The sequence below is a fragment of the Tamandua tetradactyla genome, chromosome 3 (genome assembly GCF_023851605.1).
Source record: "Tamandua tetradactyla isolate mTamTet1 chromosome 3, mTamTet1.pri, whole genome shotgun sequence".
Lineage (NCBI taxonomy): Eukaryota > Metazoa > Chordata > Mammalia > Pilosa > Myrmecophagidae > Tamandua > Tamandua tetradactyla.
The window spans coordinates 65,331,626-65,354,418 of NC_135329.1; the positions used below are offsets into that span (position 1 = coordinate 65,331,626).

Below are 22,793 nucleotides of genomic sequence, written 5' to 3' on the forward strand. Positions count from 1 at the left end.
TTCAGTCAAATTCCCTTGTGAAGCCATCTGGTCCTGGGTTTTTCTTTGTGGGAAGATTTTTGATGATTGATTGAATTTGTTTGTAATTGTTTTTTGAGATCTTCTATTTCTTCTTGAGTCAGTGTAGATAACTCATGTATTTCTAGGAATTTGTCCATTTCTTCTAAGTTTTCTAATTTGTTGGCATGCAGTTGTTCATATTCTCTTGTGATTTTTTAAATTTCTTCTTGATCTATGGTAGTGACCCACTCTCACTTCTGATTTTGTTTATTTGCATCCTCTCTCTCTTTTTCTTTGTTAATCTAGCTAGGGGTCCATCAATTTTGATTTTCTCAAAGAACTGCTTTTGATTTTGTTGATTCTTTCTATTGTTTTATTGTTCTCATTTGTTTATTTCTGCTTTAATCTTTGTTATTTCTCCTCTTTTATTTGCTTTGAGGTTAGTTTGCTGTTCTTTCTCTAAATTCCCCAGGTGAGCAATAAAATCCTCAAGTTTTGCGCATTCTTATTTTTTAATATAGGCATTTAGTGCAATAAATTTCTCTCTCAGCACTGCCTTTGCCACATCCCATACGTTTTGATATTTTGTGTATTCTCATTTTCATTCATCTGAAGATATTTACCAATTTCTCTAGCAATTTCTTCCTTGACTCACTGATTATTTAAAAGTATATTGTTTAATCTCTACATATTTGTGAAAGTGCTGGTTCTTTGGTGATTATTAATTTCCAGCTTCATCGAACCATCATGGTCAGAGAAAAGTGCTTTGGGTAATTTCAATCTTACTAAATTTATAAAGACTTGGTTTGTGTCCCAGCATATATGATCTATCCTGGAGAACATTCCAGGTGTGCTAGAGAAGAATGTATATCCTGGTGTTTTGGAATGCAATGATCTATGTATGTCTATTAGGTCTAGTTTATTTATCCCATTGTTTAGGTTCTCTATTTCCTTGTTGATCCTCTATCTGGCTATTCTAGCTATAGTGGAGAGTGGCATAATGAAATCTCCCAGTATTGCTGTTGAAACGTCTATAGCTCCCTTTAGTTTTGACAATGTTTGCCTCATGTACTTTCCTTGATTGGGAGCATAAACATTTATGATTTATTTCCTCTTGGCAAATTTCCCCTTTTATTAATATGTAATGTCCTTCTTTATCTCTCATGAAGTCTTTACATTTAAAGTCAACTTTAACTGATGTTAGTATAGCTACTCCTGCTTTCTATTGGTTGCAGTTTGCATAGACAATCTTTTTCCATCCTTTCACTTTCAATCTAATTGTGCCCTTGAGTCTGAGATGTGTCTCTTGTAAACAGCATAAAGATGAATTATGTTTTTAATCCATTCTGCCAGTCTGTTTCTTTTCATTAGTAAGTTTAGTCCATTAACATTTAAAGTAATCACTGTAAAAGGAGTTCTTGACTCTACAATCTTATCCTTTAGTTTTTATTTGTCAGATCTATATATTCTTTTCTTTCTCTTTTTATCCTTTAAATTACCATTTCTTGTATTCTTCAATTCTGTGCTCTCCTCCAGACCTCCCTCTCCTGTCTTATTGTTTTGTTTTGTTTTAGCTGATAGCCTTTTAGTATTCCTTGTAGGGTGTCTTTTGTTGACTAGTTCTCTCAATTCTTGTTTGTACTTGAAGATTTTAATCTCTCCCTCAATTTCAAAGTATAACTTGGCTGGATAAAGAATTCTTGGCTGAAAGCCTTTCTTGTTCTTAAATGTACCATGTCATTGCCTTTTTTGCTTCAACGGTGGCTGTTGAGTAGTCTGAAGTGAGTTTTGTGTGTTTTCCCTTGTATGTAGCAGATTGCTTTTCTTGTACTCCTTTCAGGACTTTGTGTTTCTCTTCAACTTTTGAAAGTTTGATTAGTATGCATCGTGGGTAGACTTGTTCACATTTATTTTATTTGGAGTTCAGTGGGCTTCTTTGATTTGCATATTTATGTATTTTATAAGGGTTGGGAAGTTTTCCCCAATTATATATCTTCAACTAACTTTCCCAGCCCTTTTCTCTTCTCTTCTCCTTCTGGGACACCAATGATTCTTATATTTGTGTGCCTATTGTCTATCATTTCCGTAAGATCCAGTTGCATTTTTTTCCATCTTGTCATTCTTTCTTTTGTGCTCTGTAGTTCAATTGTTCTGTCTTCTAGCTCACTTATTCTGCCTCCTGCTTCTTGGAATCTGCTATCATGTGTGTCCAGTATATTCCTGATTTGGTCTACTGTATCTTTCTGTGAGATCTGCCATTTTACTATTTAATCTTTTGAATTTTTCTGTGTGCTCTTCTAGTGTCTTCCTGATACCCTTTTTTTTTTAATGAATATCCATGTGTAGTTGTTCCATATACTATGTCCCCTCTAGAGTTATGATTTGGTCATTTGGCTGGGCCATTTCTGCTTGGATCTTCATGTGCTTTGTGATTTTCTGTTGTGTTCAGTGGATTTGATTATCTTAATATGATTATTTTGCAAGTTGGTTTCCTTCACTTATCAAAAGTTTTGTATTTACTTGGTTTTGCATTGAAGGTTTCCTTTTGCACTTTGTTTGTTGGTTATTCCATGCCAAACCAATGCCTGGATCTCATGTAGGGGGTACAGTTCAATTGTGGGTCTGTTAGAAGCTAGGCTGGAGTGCATTTGCCTTCAGTGGTAGAACAGCCACCCCCCACGTGGGGAGTCTGGTCTCGGTTCCTGGCCCAGGCACCCAAAAGAACAAAGGGAAAAAAAATAATAGTAAAATAAAATAAGAATAGAAATATGAAAAACCAGCAAGGACAACAACAAAACACACTTAGAAGTCTCCTTCTGACACCTAGAGATACACTGAGTGTACTGAAGACTGGTACCTACCAAAGGGATAGAAAATTTAAGAAAATAAAATAATAAAATAATTGAAATAGGGCAGGCCACGGTGGCTCAACAAGTAGAGTTCTCGCCTGCCATGCCAGAGAGCTGGGTTGGGTTCCTGGTGCCTGCCCATGCAAAAAGATAAAAATAAGTAATAATAATAATTGTAATAAAATGATATATAAAATAGGAAATAAAAATAATCAATAAAAGATAAAATATATAAAGAGAAAAAGAAAAATAATAAAAAGTATACAGAAAAAGTATATTTTTTAAAAAAGGAAAGGTGGTAAAAGGATTGCTCAGTGGTAGAATCTCGCCTGCCCTTCAAGGAGACCAGGGTTCGATTCCCTGAGCTTGCACATGTGGGGAGGAAAAAAAAAGGGAAAAAGAAGAGTATTAGGAAAACAACAAAAACTAGGCAGATAGGAAGTTACCTGCCTGCACTTACCCCTTCTCACCAGAAGGTGGCGATTCTGAGGCACCTCCTCCCCTCAGCCTCCCCACTCCCTGACTATAGCAGACTGCCTGCACTTGCCGCTTCTCACCAGTAGGAGGCAATCCCAAGGCTTCTTCTTCCTCAGGCTTCCCCTTCCCCGGCTGTAGCAGCAGGCCAGCACTTACTGCTTCTCGCCAGCAGACGGCGCTCCCGAAGCTCCTCCTTCAGGTTCCCCAGTCCCTGACTACAGCAGCCTGCCTGCGTTTACCACTTCTTGCCAGCAGACAGCGATCCCGAGGTTCCTCCTCCCCAAGCCTCTGCAGCAGGTGGAAGGCTGCCCTAGGGACTGGGATGCTGACCAGCACCCAGGGGATCAGCCAACCTGCAGCACGCATCCCTCAGGGGCCGGCTATTCCTTGCTCCCGGCTAGGTTATTGCTCCCTACACCCAGAGGCCCAGCCCCCCCCCCCCCCGGCACTGTCCACTACAGGACCCGTGTGGGGAGGTTTCCCCAGCGGGCAGCAGGGTCACGCTGAGGTGGAGGGATGACTGGTTCCCTCCAGTCACATCTTCCCTCATGCTGCAGCCTGCCCTGGTGGGGAATCACAGTCAGTTGATCCATCCCACTCTCCTCCTAATCCGCTCTTCTCTTTCCTCCCCCAAATACCCTAGAGACCCTTTTGTTTACTCATACCCCGGGACTACAGTCCTGGTCATCTCCCCAGCCCCCGCCTGCTTCCACAGAGCAGGAGTGAACTGGTCCATTATACTCCGCCATCTTCCCGAAGTCCCAAAATGTAAAAAAAAGATTTTCTTAAAGTTGCTTTTTGGGGGTAGGAAAGGAGTTATTGATTGGCATATAGAGTGGAAGGGGAGCTCAGCCTTCCCAGGGCAGCACGGAAGCACCTTCCAGAACTGCTTCTGCTTTTAGGAGCAGTTTCAAAACCACTGCATTAGGATATGTGCCTGAATTTAGATGGATTATGAAATATAGTACTATTTGGTTTTCTGCATCACCAAATTCTTTCTCAAACAATTAACACATGCATTCCTGTACTTAAAAGAAACCTTAACTAAACACCAAAATGTCTGAGAATGGAACTGATATTCATTGCTGAAAATTTTCTTTTACAGCGAGAATAGTAACAACTTTAATGACCACCAATGACCTTACAAGTAAGCAAAATACATTATTTTTCTCCTCTCTTCCTTTTTGAGTTCTGTGCTTTGTGCCTGCTTCATTTGTAAACTATTTTTGGGCTTAAGAGATCAACTTGGCTGTACCTGAATTATAAATTTAGAGGACAGGAACAATGCATTCTTGATCTTTAAGTATTTACTTCTTACAGTTCCTGGGTTAGAATATAAAAAGAAAGTAGATACCTGTCTTCATGGGGTATTCATTCCACAGCAGTGGAAATGGACACTGAAGTAGACACCCAATTAATAAATATATTATGAAATGTGTTTTGAAAGAGTAGTACAGGATGAACACCTAATAGGGGAACCTGGCCCAGTTTGAGGGAACTGGGAAAAGTAATTGGAAGATGAGCAGAGATTTCATCAGAAGAAAGGATGGAGAAGGAGGGGAAGAGACTGTTACCAGAATGTGCAGCATGTGGGAATGAGGATACATGCAAAACTAGGGACACTGTGAGAGCACTAGGAGGGCTGGACAGCAGAGAGCACAGGGAGTGAGTGATAGAAGGCCAGAGGCTGGCATGGGCCAATCCTCCAGAGCCTATCAGTTGCCCACCAGCAGTGGGAAGCCTCTGTAGGCTTTTGAGTGGCATAATCACTTGGCTCGCTGCTCACTGCTTCTTTTTAAAGGGGTGCTATGATGGAGAAGAAAAGAAAATACTTTGGTTAACTTCTAGAGAATTTAGAAATTCCTTAGGCTGAGCTTTTAACTACCAAATCAAGCATATATTATTATTTGAGAAATATAGCTCCAAACAGACTAGCATTTACTAGTCTCCTCAAATACTTTCTATCAGCTCTGAGAGTAGGATTAAAATTGCTTTGGTCAAAGCATAAACTTTGATCAAGTGGGGAATGAAAAAGAGATAGAACTGGATCTTCTCCATAGGACTTAAAGAATTCTCAACATGGAAAGGAGGGTCAAAACAATTAAAGCACAAGCATACATATATACATTAAAAATTAAGCTTAGGAGATATAGAATCTTCTGTGATTTGTTTCATATCTAAGGTGACGGCTGTTCATGAAAGTGATCAGTATATTGGGAGCCTTTTAAGAACAGTTTATCTAGTATCTTAAAAGTGTTTTACAATCACAAAGATACCATAAATTTCATAAACTTTATCAGGAGAGCGTTCATGCCTTAAAGTGAAAATTAAGTCACCTTAAAGTTACTTTTTTAAGGAACAAAAAGTCACATTTTTACAGTTAGTTCATTTTAAAATATGCTTTGATATTTGGCCTAGTTTTTAAGAATCATCTTAACAGAATGCACTGTATCACCTATGTTTAACGGGATGTTCTGAGACACCACCACTCTGAAGACTTAAAAACTAATGAGTAAAAGGAAGTGCAAGGGTAGTTCAGTGGTAGAATTCTCACCTGCCATGCAGGAGACCTGGGTTTGATTCCTAGCCCATGTTTGCCCCCCCGCCGAATTCAACAAATGGTGCTGCATTAATGGGACAGTCACATGGAAAGAAAATGAAATGTTACTCCTATCATACAGCAAACAAAAAATAATGAGGAAAAAAGATTTTTAAAGAGATTTAACACTTATCAGTTGGAGCTAGATTCCTCTAAGTTAAGCATTTAAGATGTTATACATTTTTTGGCTGAGAGATCCCAGAGTCAACGGGTTATCCTGGAGGTTATTCTTATGCATTAAGTAGATAGCACCTTGTTGTTCAAGATGTAGTGGAGAGGCTGGAGGAAACTGCCTGAAAATGTAGAGCTGTGTTCCAGTAGCCATGTGTCTTGAGGATGATTGAATAATGATAGTGTGATTGTGAAAACCTTGTGTCTGATGCTCCTTTCATCTACCATATCAACAGATAGAACATATGGAATAAAAATAAATAATAGGGGGAACAAATGTTAAAATAAATTTAGTTTGAAATGCTAGAGATAAAAGAAAGCAAGGGGTAAGGGGTATGGTATTTATAATCTTTTTTTTTCTGTTATCGTTTTATTTTTTTCTGTTGTCTTTTCATTTCTTTTTCTGAATTGATACAAATGTTCCAAGAAATGATGAATATGCAACTATGTGATGATATTAAGAATTACTGATTATATATGTAGAATGGAATATGTTAATGTTTTTGTTTGTTGTTAATTTTTTTAATAAATTAAAAAAAAAAGATGTTATACATTTTTATCCATCAAGTTAGGCCCAAATGCCCACAGGTAGTCATGGTAAGAGAAAGATCACTTTCCTGTAGTTTTATTTTTGGGGGGAGTGAAGTTTTATTTGGCTTCTACTTAAAGGAAGTGGTATTGTTCTATAATGTGAAAACCTTTATTTTTAATACATTTTTCCCTTTCTTTTTGGCTGATTTTAGTTCTTATACGTTTTGTGATCATGCTGGCTTTAAATATTTGGGTAACAACTACAATACTCCACTATCGGAAGAAGACCATTGGAAAGACTGAATGACGGGTATATTATTCCTGCACACAAAGTAGATGTCAGCTAACTGAAACAAAGCAGGGGAAAAGCTCATGGCTAAATTTAAGTCTTTTATAAATTTGGCTAATCATTTCAGTAACTTTGAAGCTGAAGTTTTCCTAAACTTGAAAGTGCCACTTAAACTTGTTTAGAAATGCCAGTGTTCTCCACTTTCTCTCCTTTTCCCCTTAAGTCATTAGGTGGTTGTGGGTTCAGTTTTGAGAAGGCTGGTGACCAATGGAGGTAGTCCAAGAAGCCCAAGTGAAGGAGACCACTCTGATCCTTACTCTTGAAATCATGATTAAGTTCTCTTCAAAAAGCTAATGTTTTCAGTCTTTTAAGAAATAATTCCTCTCCACAACACAATCAACCATGAGAGGAACGGGATTTTGCTGAAAATCAGAAGTGGAAGTGTAATACATTGCTAGGTTTACTTTCTGGGATTGTCTAATTGTAAGACAGATATAACAGGCTGGTCTTACTGTATACCATAATACAGTAGACCTCCTAAGGCTATGCAAGGACACCAAGGCAATCATCGATGTAATTGGCTTGAGTTCATATACCAAAATAGTCCTTAACTTCACTGTGCCTTTAAGTAATTCCCCAGAAAAGTACTATTAACTCTCATCTATACTTTTATGACAACACAATTTCAGCAAGTTTTTATTCAAGCACAATGCTCCCAGTTTTAAAAGGCCACGCCTATGTAATCACCATCATTAGAATTTGATACAAATTAGAGCTAACCTGGTCCAGGTTATGTCTTGAAAGTATATGCAGTAAAGGGTATTGATTCTGCCCAATCCTTATGAATGATAGTATCTTATCCTAAACATGGTATTAAGATTATTGTGCACTCTATTTTCCTCTAAAACTCAACATTTTTAAAAACTAATCTTGTTAATTGAACAGCATTACTCTGTAATATGCAGTAAATAAATCATCTTTATTATAAATGTTTTGTTTCCTGTGCAAAATAAACTTTCATATTTTAAATTCTGCTGAATTTCAGCTTTAGGAAGTGTCAGATCGTTTTAATGTGATTAATCTTAAATTACGTTAGGTGCGTAAACTATGGTAAGAGAAACATGATACCCAAAATAAATCAGTCATTCACTCTGGAGTTGTTTAAACCATAGTTGTTATTTTTTAAAAAGTCAAGTAAATCTCTTCTCATGAACAGTTATAATTTGACATAAGTATAAATACAAATATGGACTTTATCCAATAAATACTTTATTTAGACAAATATTTGTTAGTACTTTATCACTGCTTAAAGCATCTCCTTTGAGAACATACTGACTGTCTTAAGTGACAAATTCTCCATTTTTCCCCTTTGAAGGGATGGAAATATTTAAGCTTTTCCAGGTATTGAACACTTAATCATATTTCTCACAACAGCCCCCACCAGGTAAGCAAACATTTTACAGATGAAAAAAACTGGGGTTCATAGTGAATTAACTACTCAAACACCAACAGTTAGGAAGTGGCCTAGAAAAGAAATCCATAGTATTACCAAAGAAATGTTCCTTCTAGAAAACCACCTACCAGTACACTCTTCCTGACAAACTGGCATCTTACCTCTTTCCCTATCCTCACCAACTCAAACTGAGATTGTTAGGTTTGTATGCTCCTTAAAATATCCAAATTAAACCAGAACCAGGCTCCTTTTTGAACTTCAATCTTGTATTTTTCTATGAACTAAATTGCAGGGCAGAAGAATCACAAGGCTGTAACCTTGGTTGTTAAGACCTGTTTGCTAGACCCATCTTTTAGGGAAGGCAAATTTTTATGATAAACTTCAGGAAGGTTGCAGCATTCCAGGACTATTCCACAGGAAAAGTATGAAAATATTTTGTGTTAATTTCCTTTATTTATTCATTTTTTATAAAAAGCAGGCATAAAATACAATTACATTACTACAAAGATAAACAAAATTTTAAAAAAGAAAAAATCAAGGGGGCATGATTTCTGTTCAAAGGGGACAGCTAATCAAATATGATGATTACCTGAACCATGCAATTCATAACTTACTACAATTCCAAACAAAATTCACTATTATGGAAAAGGGGATCAAGGAGTGACCCCCAAATATAATATTCAGCACTGTTATACAGTGCTTATCTTCAAAGTGCTTTACAAATCACCTCTGGATCTTCAAAACATATGGACACCAAAGCCTTATTTCAGGGAAAGAGAGGTAAGTCAGTAGCAGTGTCAAAACAGACTGAGAAACTCCAGGGTGACCTGCTCTAAACTGGATTTTAAGCATAACTTAGGTTATAAGGTGATCTAGTTTCTGCGTTTCTTCCTTCTACAACCAGAACCCTGTAGGACGCGCTTAGCAGCAGCAGCATAATTTAAATTGAGGTCTCAGTTTAAGACCTAGAATGCTTCCTGTTTAGGGTCCACAACACAAACCAATGCAGGAGAACCCTCAGAGCCAGATTGATCTCTAGCACAGGCTAGTTCAAAAAACACTAAGCTTTATTTTAGATTTATTGGTATACTTATCCTTTAGTTAACTAGAGCAGTTTAAACTATTTGATAGATTTTTAAAAATCTTCTAGACAGCATGTTTTTTAAATTAATAAATTTAAATTTTCATTATCCATTAATTTCTAACCCATTAGTAACACCAGTGCTAATTTTCCTGCTACTTTTGTCTTGCTATCCCCACAAGCAAAAGTAAAAACCATCCAACTAAGAAATTCCCAGTATTCACTGTTTCCTAGTTTCCAATAAGGTATTTATGGCTCTAAGTGAAATCAGGTATGAGGAAATAAGCAATTTTTGCTCTTATTAATGTTTATCTTGGAAGCTTTATGGCCTCAAGAAAATGAGAAAATGGCACAAAATCAAGTTGTTAAATCAAATCAATGTCATATTTAATAAGAATTGGGAAGAGAACATTTGGATAGATATATGCACTCATGTATGCACATGAAAGTGGCAATGGGTAAAAAAGTAATTTCTTACCCAGTGTCAGAATTTTTTTATTAAGCACATTTCCATTAGTTGGACAAACCATCTTATAAACCCTTAAGCCATATAATGTGAAGAATCTCCATGGGAGAGAGCTTTTTTCACCCCTCAGATAATCTTTTCTTCCCCCCCAAACTTCACATTAATTTCCCTTGTACAATTGTATCACATGATTCTCCATATTCTCTAATATATACAGTATTCTAAACTTAAAACTTTTGCCTTTTGACTCAAATATTTCAGTTACCTATGTGTAAACTTCAAATCATTTCACCTTAATAAAGTTTATTAAAAATATATATATATATATATATACTCTCCAATTCAGATAATAGAACCTCCCATAGTGTAACAAAATCTTTATATAAAATATTAATTCAGTCTCCTTTTAACAAGTCTAATGAGTGGAAATATTTATTCTATATAAATTTTATATAGTTTTCATTTTTTAATCTTACTTAAAAAAACAAAACAAAAAACCCCACAAAACTGTGCTCAAAACCAGAATGCAGGAGAACATACCTGTAAGGGAAATGGTATAGATATCTAGTTTTAGCACAGTCAGTATGAAAGAGTGCAGACTGGATAATGTAAAAATAAAATTCACTTTCAGTACACCAACAGGCCAAAGGCCTTCAATTTCCACAATAGTAGTATCCATAATTGAGGCTCTAACTCTTTAAAATAATCTCTACCTCAACTGATCCCAGAGCGAATCAATGAAATATCTACTTCATTGAAATATTACATGATGCATTTCAGTATCATACCAAACTCTATATTTGTGTGTGTGTATAAAGAGAGACTGATAAAAGATTACTTAATTTTTTTTAAACCCAATGCTTACCACTGCTGCATACTGTAGTGATATAAAACATACACTTTTCTGGTATGAGAAATAGAATAAGAATGGGCCACTAAAACCAATAATTTTAATAGCATTTAAAAAATAAAAATCAAATTAAGTGCCTTTGAGGTCACTTCTCTTCCCAGTTTCTAGTTTTCTAAACCCAATACTGAAATATTGCCATACACAGTCATGTGTTTGAGGATCACATTTAAATATTTAAAATTTATCTACAGTATGTCTTAGTTTTCTATATATTTGAGACAATTTGAATCTTGAGTGTGAAAATGTAAGATTAGTCACAAATGTTTTTTATCAGAAATAAAAGCACATCTAGGATAGCCAGCAAATTCAAAGCAAAGAAAATATTTCATAGCACTTATTAAGTCAAACACTAATACTGAGGTCTGTAAAAGGTTGGATAATTAATAGATATATAAAGATATATTAGTTCTAACACTATTAATTATTGTTTCTATGACCAATATTTTTTAAAAATTGTCATACAATTAAAATAGGCTGACAATGATATAACTATTATGTGAAAAATAGTGCACTTTCTTTCACAAAGCAAATTTGCATCCTAAGAGCTGATAAACAACACTTGTTCTTTTTTTAAAATCCAGATAAAGGGGTGAGATTTTTAAAAGTTAAATTAAATCAAAATGGGTAAAATTACAGTATTAGGAAACTGATAATAATCAACTTCAAACATTTTGTTGCATTAAGTGTTTAAACACAGACATGCAGCTTCCATCAGGTACACATGAATGGATGATTATCAACTCCAACACAATGGCTTTATACAAGTGCATAGTTGCAACTGCAGTAAATAATAACTGATTACTGTGTATAAAAAAATAAAGTGGAGAGTTTAAAAAACCCTCTTGTAGTATTACAGTACTATGTGTGTGTGTGTTTGTGTGTGTAATGGTCACTTCTTAATGATGCAGTCTGTATCACTGTAGTGGAATCCACTCCCAGATTCTTCTGGTAAATGTGCTGGTGAAATCGCTCTGTTGAAGCTGAAAAGATATTTCTTTAAACTTTAACTCTTCTCAATCCTTTTGTGCAATGTAGTGTGAATGGCTGCCAAGAGAGCTCTATGGAACAAGTCTAGGAGATTTGCATATGGTATCCTTACTGATTAACCAGTCATTGTTGGTTCAACTTTTTCCTTCAAAGGAATCCAGAAAATCTCTCCAAGATTTGTAATTATATTGCAGGGAAAAAAAGGGAACACATACATGTGGTGTGTGTGTGCATCAGTCCCTCAGGAAAATATAGCTTCGTAATAAATTTTGGGCCATCGTGGAAGAATAGGATCACCTTGAATAATCACTGCATTCACAGAAGGCAGTTAACTGGAAAAAGAGGAAAAATAAAGTTAGGAGTACAGTGAAATAATTTAAGAGATTTTACATTATTTGAACAGAGATTGAAAACTGCAATCTTTCAATGATGGTCCACCCAAATCATGCAAAAGCATACTTGCTGTATGACTTTTCTTATTTTCAGGTTCATGCAATTATATTCTTTCTACATACAGCTATGGACTTTGGAAGTCCCAAATTACAATACACAAAGGTTCTACTACAGTTAACTAGCTATTAGGGTTAAACACTATGTCACAGAATCACTCATCTGAATATAAGTTTGATTTGGGTTTCAACTTCAACTGCCTCATGTGGGTGAGAAAGCAGTGGACAAGATTCTAGTGGGCTGTCTGACCCTAAGCCACATTTCCTTATCTATGAAAGGGAGCAAACACATAGTAATAAATATATGTAAGACATGCTCTGCAAAACCTGGTTACAAAAGCCCCAATTTTACATGATTTAAGTATATATTTAGCAATATGATTACTCGGGTTACAATAAATGTTGCTTCCTATAAATCCACTCCATGTAAAAAGCCTAACTCATGAGGCTCAACATGCGTTCATATCTTAGCCACTATTAACCAAGCTATTTTACATTTTTTAAAAGCACAAGAACTTTCACAGCACATCACTGGCACTTCTTCAGCAAGGATAGCATTAAATTCTCAAAAAAGCAAACATTTCACAGCACAACAAAGAAAGTCAAATAAGGATGAGCTATTTCACAGCACTAATTAAACTTATAAAGTTTTTATCATTTCAGTTCTTGCAAATTAGACGGAGGGAAGGAGGGAAGGATAGAGAGACAAAGGAATCCCATGCTATGTTCACAAACTAATACAACTGTGGGATGTTGAGAACACTGTCCATTATATTTCTCTTCTGAATATGGCTTCTTTGGAATGAACTGGAAATGCCAGAATTAACTTCTTTTATTTCTACATGGTTCATTACTAAGATTAAAAGAAAACTGTAATTCCAAGGGTACTGAAAATTTATAATCAATAAAGAATCTGAACATAGCATTTCACTTTTATAGTTACTATAGGAATTTTAGTTAGAAACTTTTCTGAACATTACTTTTTTCACATATACTATAAAATTGTTATAAAATTTCAAAACTAGTCAAAAATAATGAAAGCCCAAGTGCAAACCACATGCACTACCAGGAAATACTGAAATAATTCATTTTCCATTTTTTGATTACCCAATTTATTTCTTCAGAAATCAAACACATCGCCATCATCATCATCATCACCACCATCAACATCATCAAATGACCAATCCCAGTCTTTAAATGCCAAATCAAGCAATCTGTAATAGGAGGTTTGCAAATTATATACTCTAACACTCTTTAAAAACTGCAGTTTAACACTATGATCTAGAACTCATACTTTGAATCTGCTCTTAAGTTTTAACTTTCCCCCTATATGCTTTCCCTATATGCTTAATATGGAAGCATATAGGGAAACCTTTCCCTTTATATGTAAATGTATACTATCATGTTAGCCACATACACTTTCCAGAATACTGATGAGTTGAAAACAGAGATGATATTTGGGGATAAGAAGGCTCACACTGCTTTTCCCCCTACATGAGGATGTAGCCATCCTGATGCCAATTTGATGTGACAACTATGAAAGCTCAACATCTGTCAACATTCCCTTCACAAGTGTCCAGACTGTCAGCTCACATTTTTCCAGAATAGTAACAAAAGACCTGGTATAAAAAAGGAGATTATATAGTAAGAATGCAGCATTCTCAATTCTGACAGGACCCTACCTATTTAAAAGGGCATCAGCACTTATGCTCCCCATGAAAAACAAAGGACAAGGGAAAAACCAAAGTGGCATTAGCAAATCATCTAGGCTAAATAAATTGGACTTAGAACAAGGTTATGTGGGCTTTTCTTTCCAATGCAATAAGCTAAACTGCAATATTGTAATCATCTCTATTTTAAAAATAGGAGTCACTTTCCAATGTTTGTATTGGTGACATTCATGAATCTACTTGTTGCCAAAGAATCCCCCTAGTCCCCAAAGTCTCATCTGTGGTCACTGTGTCAGTGGCTATTAAACTTTAGTGTATATGATTCACTCAGTGCTATTAATAATGCATACTCCCAAGTCCCATCCCAAGTGATGTTGACATATTTGTACTAACGTAGTCTAACAATACCTCTGCTCATGACACTATGCCTCGAATTGTCTTTTCCCTTTTTTTTTTTTCCTGGAAAACTACTGATTCGATTTTTTTATCCCTCTTTCATTTTTTATCACTCAAACTTTTCATTTTGAAATCATCTCAACTTACAGGACAGTTGCAAAAATATTACAAAACTATTCAAATAATTTCAACATATCCCACATAGATATAAATCTATGAATTTTAACATTTTGCCTCATTTGCCTTATCATTCCATCCATACATCCATCTAATCCTAGATTCTTAATACACTCTGTGTGTATTCTTAATGCACTCAGGCAGAATTAGCCATGTATTCCTTTGCTCCCACATAACAAAATTTTATATCATACTTTAATTATTTGTTTGCTTATCTCCCTCCTCCACTAATTGGTCAATGGGCATACACATCAGGCTTGCGAAACTTACTGCCAAAGACTGCTTCAGAAAGGATACGTTAATTTGAATTCTTCCACCAGTATATGAGAGTGCCCATTTCTTTACCATCTCACCAATATTAAGTTTCTTAATCCCTGACAGTTTGGCAGGTAAAAATGGTTTTGTATTATAGTTTAAATAATCTTTTAAAATTTCTTTGTTTAATAATCAAGTTGATCACTTTTTATATTTAATAGCTATTTTTAGAAGTAATGCCTATATTAATTTTTATATTGGGAAAAGCCCATCTGCTTTTTCTTAATGATTTATAAGAACTCTTTATATACAAAAAGATATCAACATTTCTTTACCATATATGTCACAAACGTGGTATCTTAAAACCTAAAGGCTCTAATTTTTAGGTAGACAATCTACTAATCTTTGACTTTGTTTCCTTCCTTTGCTTTGCTTCTTTGAAAGTCACTCTCCAATCCAAGATCAGATAGTATTCACCTGTTTTCTTTTGCTTCATTCATGTATTTTTATTTTTTTGCACTCTTTTTAATTGTGAAAACTAACATATACACAAAAAAGCAATAAATTTCAAAGCACACCACAACAACTGGTTGTAAAACAGATTTCAGAATTCAGTATGGATTATAATTCTACAATTTTAGGGTTTTACTTCTAGCTGCTCCAAGACACTGGAGACTAAAAGAAATATCAATACAATAATTCAGCTTTCATACTAATTTATTAAACCCTACCTTCTCTGTATAACTCCACCATCTCCTTTGATCCCTCTTCCACTCTTTAGGAGTATTTGGGCTATACCCATTCTAACTTTTTCATGTTGAAAAGGGCTGTTGATAATATGGGATAGGGGATGGAACTAGTCGATGTTCTAGAGAGGCTAGCCCTCTGCATTTCAAGACTTACATGGCCTAGGAACCCATCTGGAGGTTGTATGTTTCTGAAAAGTAATCTTAGTGCATAGAACCTTTGTAGAATCTTAGATAAAGCCCTAGGTGTTCTTTAGGGTTGGAAGGAATGGTTTTTTTGGGGAAGCTGGCAAAATATGATAGGTAGCACTGTCTAGCTGAAGCTTGCATAAGAGAAGCCTAGAGAGTAGCCTCTCGACTCCAACTGAACTCACTCAGCCACTGATAACATATTTGCTATACTTGATTCCTTTTGATCAGGATGGCATCGTCAATTCCACAGTGCCAGGGCCAGGTTCTCCTTGGGAGTCATATCCCACACTGCCACGGAGACTTTCACCCTGCATATCACGTCCCACGTAGCAGGGTAGGTAATGATTTCACTTGCAGAGTTGGGCTTAGAAAGAAAGGCCACATCTGAGCAACAAAAGAGGTCCTCTGGAAGTAACTCTTAGGCAATACTATATGTAGGCTTCTCTGCTACATAAGCTTCACAAGAGCAAGTTTAAGATCAAGGGCTTGGTCTATTGACTTGGGAGTCCCTAATGTTTGACACAGTATCTTGGGTTTTCCCCAGTGGTAAAGTTTAATAATAATTCCGTATTTTTTCTCCCATCCCTCAAGAGACTTTGCCAATACCTTTTGATTATCTACTTAACATACTCTGAGATGTATCCAGGCATTACTTTAAGCTACATAGGCTTGGAGGCCCTCATTCCATTCTGAACTCCCTGTGTTTGGGTTGTTTACATGATCTATCAGGACAGGTAGATCATGTAACTTTATCATTTTGAGCTAGAGTATTCAGGTTCTGGACAAAAGAAATCTTTCTTCCCTTGGTCTCATAGAGTAGGTGAAATTCTAAAATACAGACAATGTCTTCCTTAATCCTGTATTTTACTTAATCCCAACCAGATGGGCTTCGTTCTTATCTCTAACTGAAGCCTGATCTCTGTTTCAATTGCTTTAACAGTTGTTCTATGTGATAAGGCTGACCTTCAGAACTGCAGAACTCCAACTCTGAGTCTTAGATGTCACACAGGTACCAAAGTTCCAGGGAAACACCTGGTTATACATTTATAGCACAGCCTCTCAAAATCTAGAAATAATAAGCACCTCTCCAGACTAAATGTGACTGCGATAACAGCTTTCAATCTAGGCCCCAATTTTCCTATAAGTATTTTCTGAATGAGACTGATGGATTTATTTTTAACACTTTAATAGTATATAATTTTATTATTTTTCTAAAATCATTAACCTAATTTTCTAATATTTAGAAATAAAAGGGAACTAATGCATATCATTAAAAATGTACTGCTTTTGAATAAAAAAAAGATTTCCTTAATCTTATCTAATAACTTCTGTCATTGTTAACAGTTTTAGCCTGTTAATGTTTTATTTCTTAAAACTAGATAAATGAGCGCTTTGGGCATTTTTGCTTTATACTTTTTTGCATGGCTTAAATTTTGCATTAAAAAAAAATCTTTAAAATAACTAAAGAAGAGAAATGCCCTAGCTCAGATCAATATCTTGTGTTTTAAATCAGAACCTCCTGGGTGGGCCACGGTGGCTCAGCAAGCAGAGTTCTTGCCTGCCATACCCAAGACCTAGATTCAATTTCCGGTGCCTGCTCATGCAAAAAAAAAAAAAAATTAGAATCTCTCCAACAGTCCACCAAAAGTTAGGATTTTCTTCACAGATTTTCTATTTCCCCAGCATAGTATTTTAATTTAAAATTACCACGAAAAAATTCCTCTAGGATATCATTTCTATGCATTCCATTTTATAAACTGCACTTAATTTCTATCATACTCACTGTGACACAATGGAGTTTTACAGTTAAGAGTGCAGGCTATCTGAATCTGAATTTGTGGCTCTGCCACTTAGTATCTGGGTAAACTATGGGCACATCAAACCTTTTTCGTGGCTTAGTTTCTCATCTGTTAAGTGGAGGCACAATTAGCTACTTATTTAATAGGATGGTCATAAGAATAAATACATTAACACATGTAGGGATCTTAGAAGACGCTTGGCCATAATAAGTACTCAAAAATGTTATTTTATTTGATGATAATACCTGACACTTATCTAATAATTTAAAACACTTTACTACCTTCAGAAAAATAAAAGTGCTACAAAGAGAGTTAAGGAAAGAATCAGAACCAGGAAGGTCACATAAGCCAAAGGAAACAACGCAATAATGCACAGTTGCTAAGAAAGAACAATACTGAGAAAAAAATTTAAAAAAAAAATTAGGTGAATATTTTATGGACATATGTTTTAGTGCATCTGTGTGTGCATGTGTGTGTGTGTGTATATATATATATATATATATATATGCACTTGATGATAACTAACAAAGACAAAGTCAAATATGTTTTAAGAAAGACACCATGTGAAAGAGGTCAACTAAAGCTAGACTGATTAGTGCCAAACTAATATTAAATAAACACAAATGAAGAGTTAGACATTAGCTTTCAATGTATAGCAAAAATTCTTTTCCTAGATTTTCTTAGATGATTCTTTAATCATTCTATTCATCTGTAAAGGAATATGTTGTAAACAAGTAGAATGTTAAGGTCAAGCAACTGGTCTCTTAAGCCATGCTACTCAATGTGCTTGGAGATGCATGTGAAAGAATGAGAATGGCTGCTCTATAGCATTCTTGCCAGGCAGTCATCTTAATCACATACACACCTGTGGGGACAGGCATTCCCACTACTTCTAGAATCAGTCAATTCTTCCAATTTTGAAAATTTCCAATTGCCTGACAGTTTTTCCTTTATTGAGTTGAAAATGTACCTTTCTCATTGGTTCTTTTCTAATATATCTTTCAAGTAAAGTTCTTTAACTATTTATTGCTACTTATTATCCTTCCATATAATTTCTTCAGCAGACTAAATACCCTTAGTTTCCTCATCCAATACTGTGTAACACTTAACTATCCCACTGCTTCCTAAGTCATTCTCCTCTCTACATTCTCCAGTTTGTCTACGCTACTCTTAAAATGTGACACCCAAAATGGAATGCAAACTGTAGGTTAGATGGATGAAAGACAGGTACAAATACAATTTTATGAGTTAATGAAGCAACAGAGACTCAGCTGTTAAAAACAATGGAAATAATGTGAAAAGGCATAATAAAATTCAAAACTACTATTTTAAAATTTCAAAGAGCATATTAGATGAAGAATTTCTCAAAAGTACCCTATAAATTTTACAGTCAGTTTTGAAATCAGTTTTATCTACATACATAGGAATGAGAAAGAAAGTCCTATTACCTACTGTTGCTATGACAAAAGGTATAGAAAAATTAATGAAGAATGATTCAAAGGGAAGGACAGAACTAAAAACAAAAATCAAAGTGAATGTGCTTTCATATGCCTGTAATGCTGTTTTTTTTGTATGTAGGAGGGAGAAGGAAAAAATTTATAAGTTAGTGTACATGAAAAGATTAAGTAACATTGAAAGCACATCTTACTTGATCTGAAAATTGCTCAATAAACTTATTCCATATTTTCATATGTAGTGAACTCATTAATTTGCCAAAGTATAAAACAAACAGCACAAAGGTAGGGGGGAATATATATATATATCCTGTTCTGCACAAGGCACACAGGATGAGGGCCTTCAGTGTTCCTGATCTCTGGGTTTCTTCAGCTTAATTACTATCATATATCACTAACTGTATAATATTTAGCTTTATCATACCTCACAGAAAATATTCAACATTTTCACTGCTGAAACACCATTCTACCTTTGTCATTCTAAATTATTTCCTTGAGATATTAGTTTCAAGAAAGTTTCATATAAGATGTTTGTGGTTAGAATGATAAGATTTCTGATAATACAGCCAATGCACATCATAATTCATATACTGAAGGTCCTGTGTTAGGGAACAAAAAGGATAGCTGAAATTAGAGGAAACTACTGATCTAAGTATATATTTTTCATCTTTAGCTAACCAAATCCACATGTTCATTTCAATAATTATCAATGCTTGTGGGCTAAATGTGATAGTAAGAAAAAAATTCTCACCTAATTTAATTAAATTGCTTTAATGTAGCCATATACAAATGGTCCTATGAAAATGGTTTATTTTTAGATCAGCTTGGAAAAGTTGCCAAGTTGCATAATGATCATCCTTGACCTAATTCCCATCTTAATTACCATAAATATTAATATATTATAATATATTTAATATATATTATTAAATTATTAAACCCATTAATATTTGCATTTGTAAAGCCAGTTTATATTGCTTTTTTCTGCATGGGCAGACACCAGGAATTGAACCTGGGTCTCTGGCACGGCAGGCGAGAAGTCTGCTGAGCCACTGTGGCCCGCCTTATATGGCTTTTTAAAACAGAAGTAAGGAAGTTATTTTAAACTTATACATTTTAATTAAGACTTAAGATTTTAATTCTGCCTCCCAAGCCATCGAAAATTATTTTAAAAGTCTTGCAATAGTAAATGCAACATATGTATCAGACACTAAAAAGGTTTATATGCAATGTTAATCCAATCTACTAAATTAGTCAGCATATTTATGGAATCCTAAAATTTATGGAATCCTAAATATTACAATTACATACACAAAAATGCAAAACAAACCCTTTATATTTTATATATCTGTGGCTGAATTTAATATATCTATGTGATTCAGTAATAAGTTTATATTCATCCAAATGAATGAATAAGAAATGCATACTCAAATAATTTCAAACAGCTGGTACTCCATGGTTTAAAGTTTATTAAAATATCAGGCAAAAGAAAACAGTAATTAGGAAAACTCATCATTTGAATATAAATAGCAAAATATAAGAAAAAATTTAATTTTTACCAAGTTTTAATGTATTACCTTGGTTTGTTTGGAGCAAGCTGTCGACTTGGCCGTCTAACAGACTGGTTCTGTTGTATCTTCATTGAAGTTCTAGGAGATGATCGTGCAAAAGGGTCTGGGGCTGGAGGCTTTTTAGGTATCTTTTTCACCAACCGACTAACCCATTTTTGCTGCTCTTCTGTGGAATTTGCTAACAACAATAGATTCTTTGCCGTTGAAATATCATAATACACTATAAAGAAATATTCGAAAAAAATTAATGTGCTAAAGTGACGTGAACAGAAATACTGCTGAAGTAATTAATTTACTATTTACCTTTGCAAGGTGCTATAATCTCCTCTTTTTTGTCCATGTGATCTTTATGACATTTAATATGGCAGCGACGACACTCTAAAGCAGGAGGAGGTTTAAACATATGCCAAAGTGGCTTCATACAAGCCTCACAGTTAGTTGGGAAATGATAAAGAGTAGGAATAAATTCATGTCCCTTGTGGCAAATATAATTTGATTTTTCACCCACTGGTTCCACTGGAAATTCTTGTTCCTTCTTACTCTCTCCTTCATTGGCATACAGTATCTAGAAATAACAAAAAGAACATTGAATGATTAATAAACATGTTATTTTTTTATAGATAACAATTTTGATAGCTTAAATAAAACTAATTAACTTAAATTATTCAATGAAAAGAAAATGTATTAACAGTCTGCCTAATCAAGAGCATGTGAGAAGTCATTAGTCATTTTGGTTTACATTTCAAAAGAATCAATCTTGCTCTAATGTTGGCTCCTCATTTATGGCATAATCTCTTACTATGTGCATCATTATCAAAATAGACCAAAAAAAGATAAATTTGCACTTGATAGGTATTAGAAAGTTTTTCGGGGGTAGGGGTGGGAGGAGGGGGTGGATGGGAGAGGAATGTCCAAAAAAATCACCTGGAGAGGTGAAGCAATTATATTAATTGGTATTTTATAATTCTTAAGATTAGAAAACTGGGTGTAAGCTGTAAAACACAGTTTCAATTTAAAAGACTTGTACTTGGAGAATTGAAGAAGAAAGAAAAGAATGAAAGGATATATAATGTACTCCAAATAAACATCATAAGCAACCAGAAAACAAGGGCAGCCAACACCTGCACCAGTATAACAAGCACAAAGACTTTTACACAGAAGGAATTCAGCTAGTTGTTGGTGCGACTAATCTGAAATATTGAAGTACTAAAGGGAAGAACTTGGCTTCACTTTCAACTGGAAGTAAAAGGGCAACCAGATAAAAAATTTAACTTTAGAAGTGACTTTTTGAAAACTTTCTAGAGAGTTGAACTGAATATAAAACCCAAGACAGGAGGAGAAAGGTCATGCTTTAAAAAAAAAAAAACAACCAATCTTGAAAAAAGATAGCAAATACTAGAATCATGATATACACAAAGTACAGATTTTAACAGTAAAATGGAGAGAGGAAACAAAATAAGCATGAAAGTTATGAAAAAGTCCTAAGAACAGAGTTTTCTGTCATGTCATATGAGAACCTTCAATGGTGAAAAAAACATAACAAAACAACATCCAAAAACAATTAAAAAAAAGTAACTATGTTTACCTGGAATATCCTTGGAATTTCTTTAGCATCTGCTCTATATACATCTGTCTGTGTAACCGGTCGAACATGAAATAACTTGCTATAAAAGATTTTTAATAAAGAAAATATTACCAAGAGATCAAATTACATTAGTTTATTCTATGCTTATGTCAGAAGTTAACTATCTTGACTCATTAAAAGCTCATAGGGTATCTTGTTCTATTAACTTAATAATCCCTTGAGATTTTGAGAAATTCTTAATGTCAAACATTTTCTAATTAGTTTCAGAAAATAACATATTAAAGACTCATGAAAGAGATGTTTTAGCTAACCTTACATTGCACTAACTGGGCAGAAAAAGTCACATTACTCTCTTATCATGCTTTAAAAGGTGAGAAAAGGTATAGTTTCTAAATATTCTGATAAAAACACTTACTCTATATCTAAAACCATATAAGGATTAGACTGCTCTTTATCTTGTTCACTGTCATAGAAAAGAATCTTCTTACTGCTTACAATCACATACTGTTAAAAGAGGAAGAGAAGGAATCAAATAATGATTAAGAGAATTACATATTTTATTGTCCTTGAAAATTAAATTCTATATTAGCAATAAAGCCCACCAAAAATATCTAAAATAATTAAAATGAACTTAAAGTATCCTTGGAAAAGTCTTTCTTAAAAAATAATAAATTTTGTTTATAGATTTT

The 22,793-nt window shown here is 34.6% G+C and overlaps 2 protein-coding genes across 2 annotated transcripts in view; one reads left to right on the forward strand and one right to left on the reverse strand.

The window, feature by feature from the left end:
• SLC66A3 (solute carrier family 66 member 3) overlaps positions 1-7,966 on the forward strand; it is a 30,560-nt gene extending 22,594 nt beyond the window's left edge. The window contains exons 6-7 of the mRNA XM_077153220.1: positions 4,432-4,473; positions 6,840-7,966. Coding sequence (XP_077009335.1) covers positions 4,432-4,473; positions 6,840-6,934 — 137 coding nt within the window. The 3' untranslated portion in view covers positions 6,935-7,966. The remainder of the gene's footprint in view (positions 1-4,431; positions 4,474-6,839) is intronic.
• Positions 7,967-8,073: 107 nt separating this feature from the next.
• Positions 8,074-22,793, reverse strand: part of ROCK2 (Rho associated coiled-coil containing protein kinase 2) — a 206,317-nt gene continuing 191,597 nt past the window's right edge. The window contains exons 29-35 of the mRNA XM_077153221.1: positions 22,520-22,608; positions 22,105-22,183; positions 20,823-21,084; positions 20,526-20,739; positions 19,376-19,550; positions 13,680-13,881; positions 8,074-12,145 (exon numbers count right to left, since the gene is read on the reverse strand). Of these exons, the coding sequence (XP_077009336.1) occupies positions 19,535-19,550; positions 20,526-20,739; positions 20,823-21,084; positions 22,105-22,183; positions 22,520-22,608 (660 nt within the window). The 3' untranslated portion in view covers positions 8,074-12,145; positions 13,680-13,881; positions 19,376-19,534. The remainder of the gene's footprint in view (positions 12,146-13,679; positions 13,882-19,375; positions 19,551-20,525; positions 20,740-20,822; positions 21,085-22,104; positions 22,184-22,519; positions 22,609-22,793) is intronic.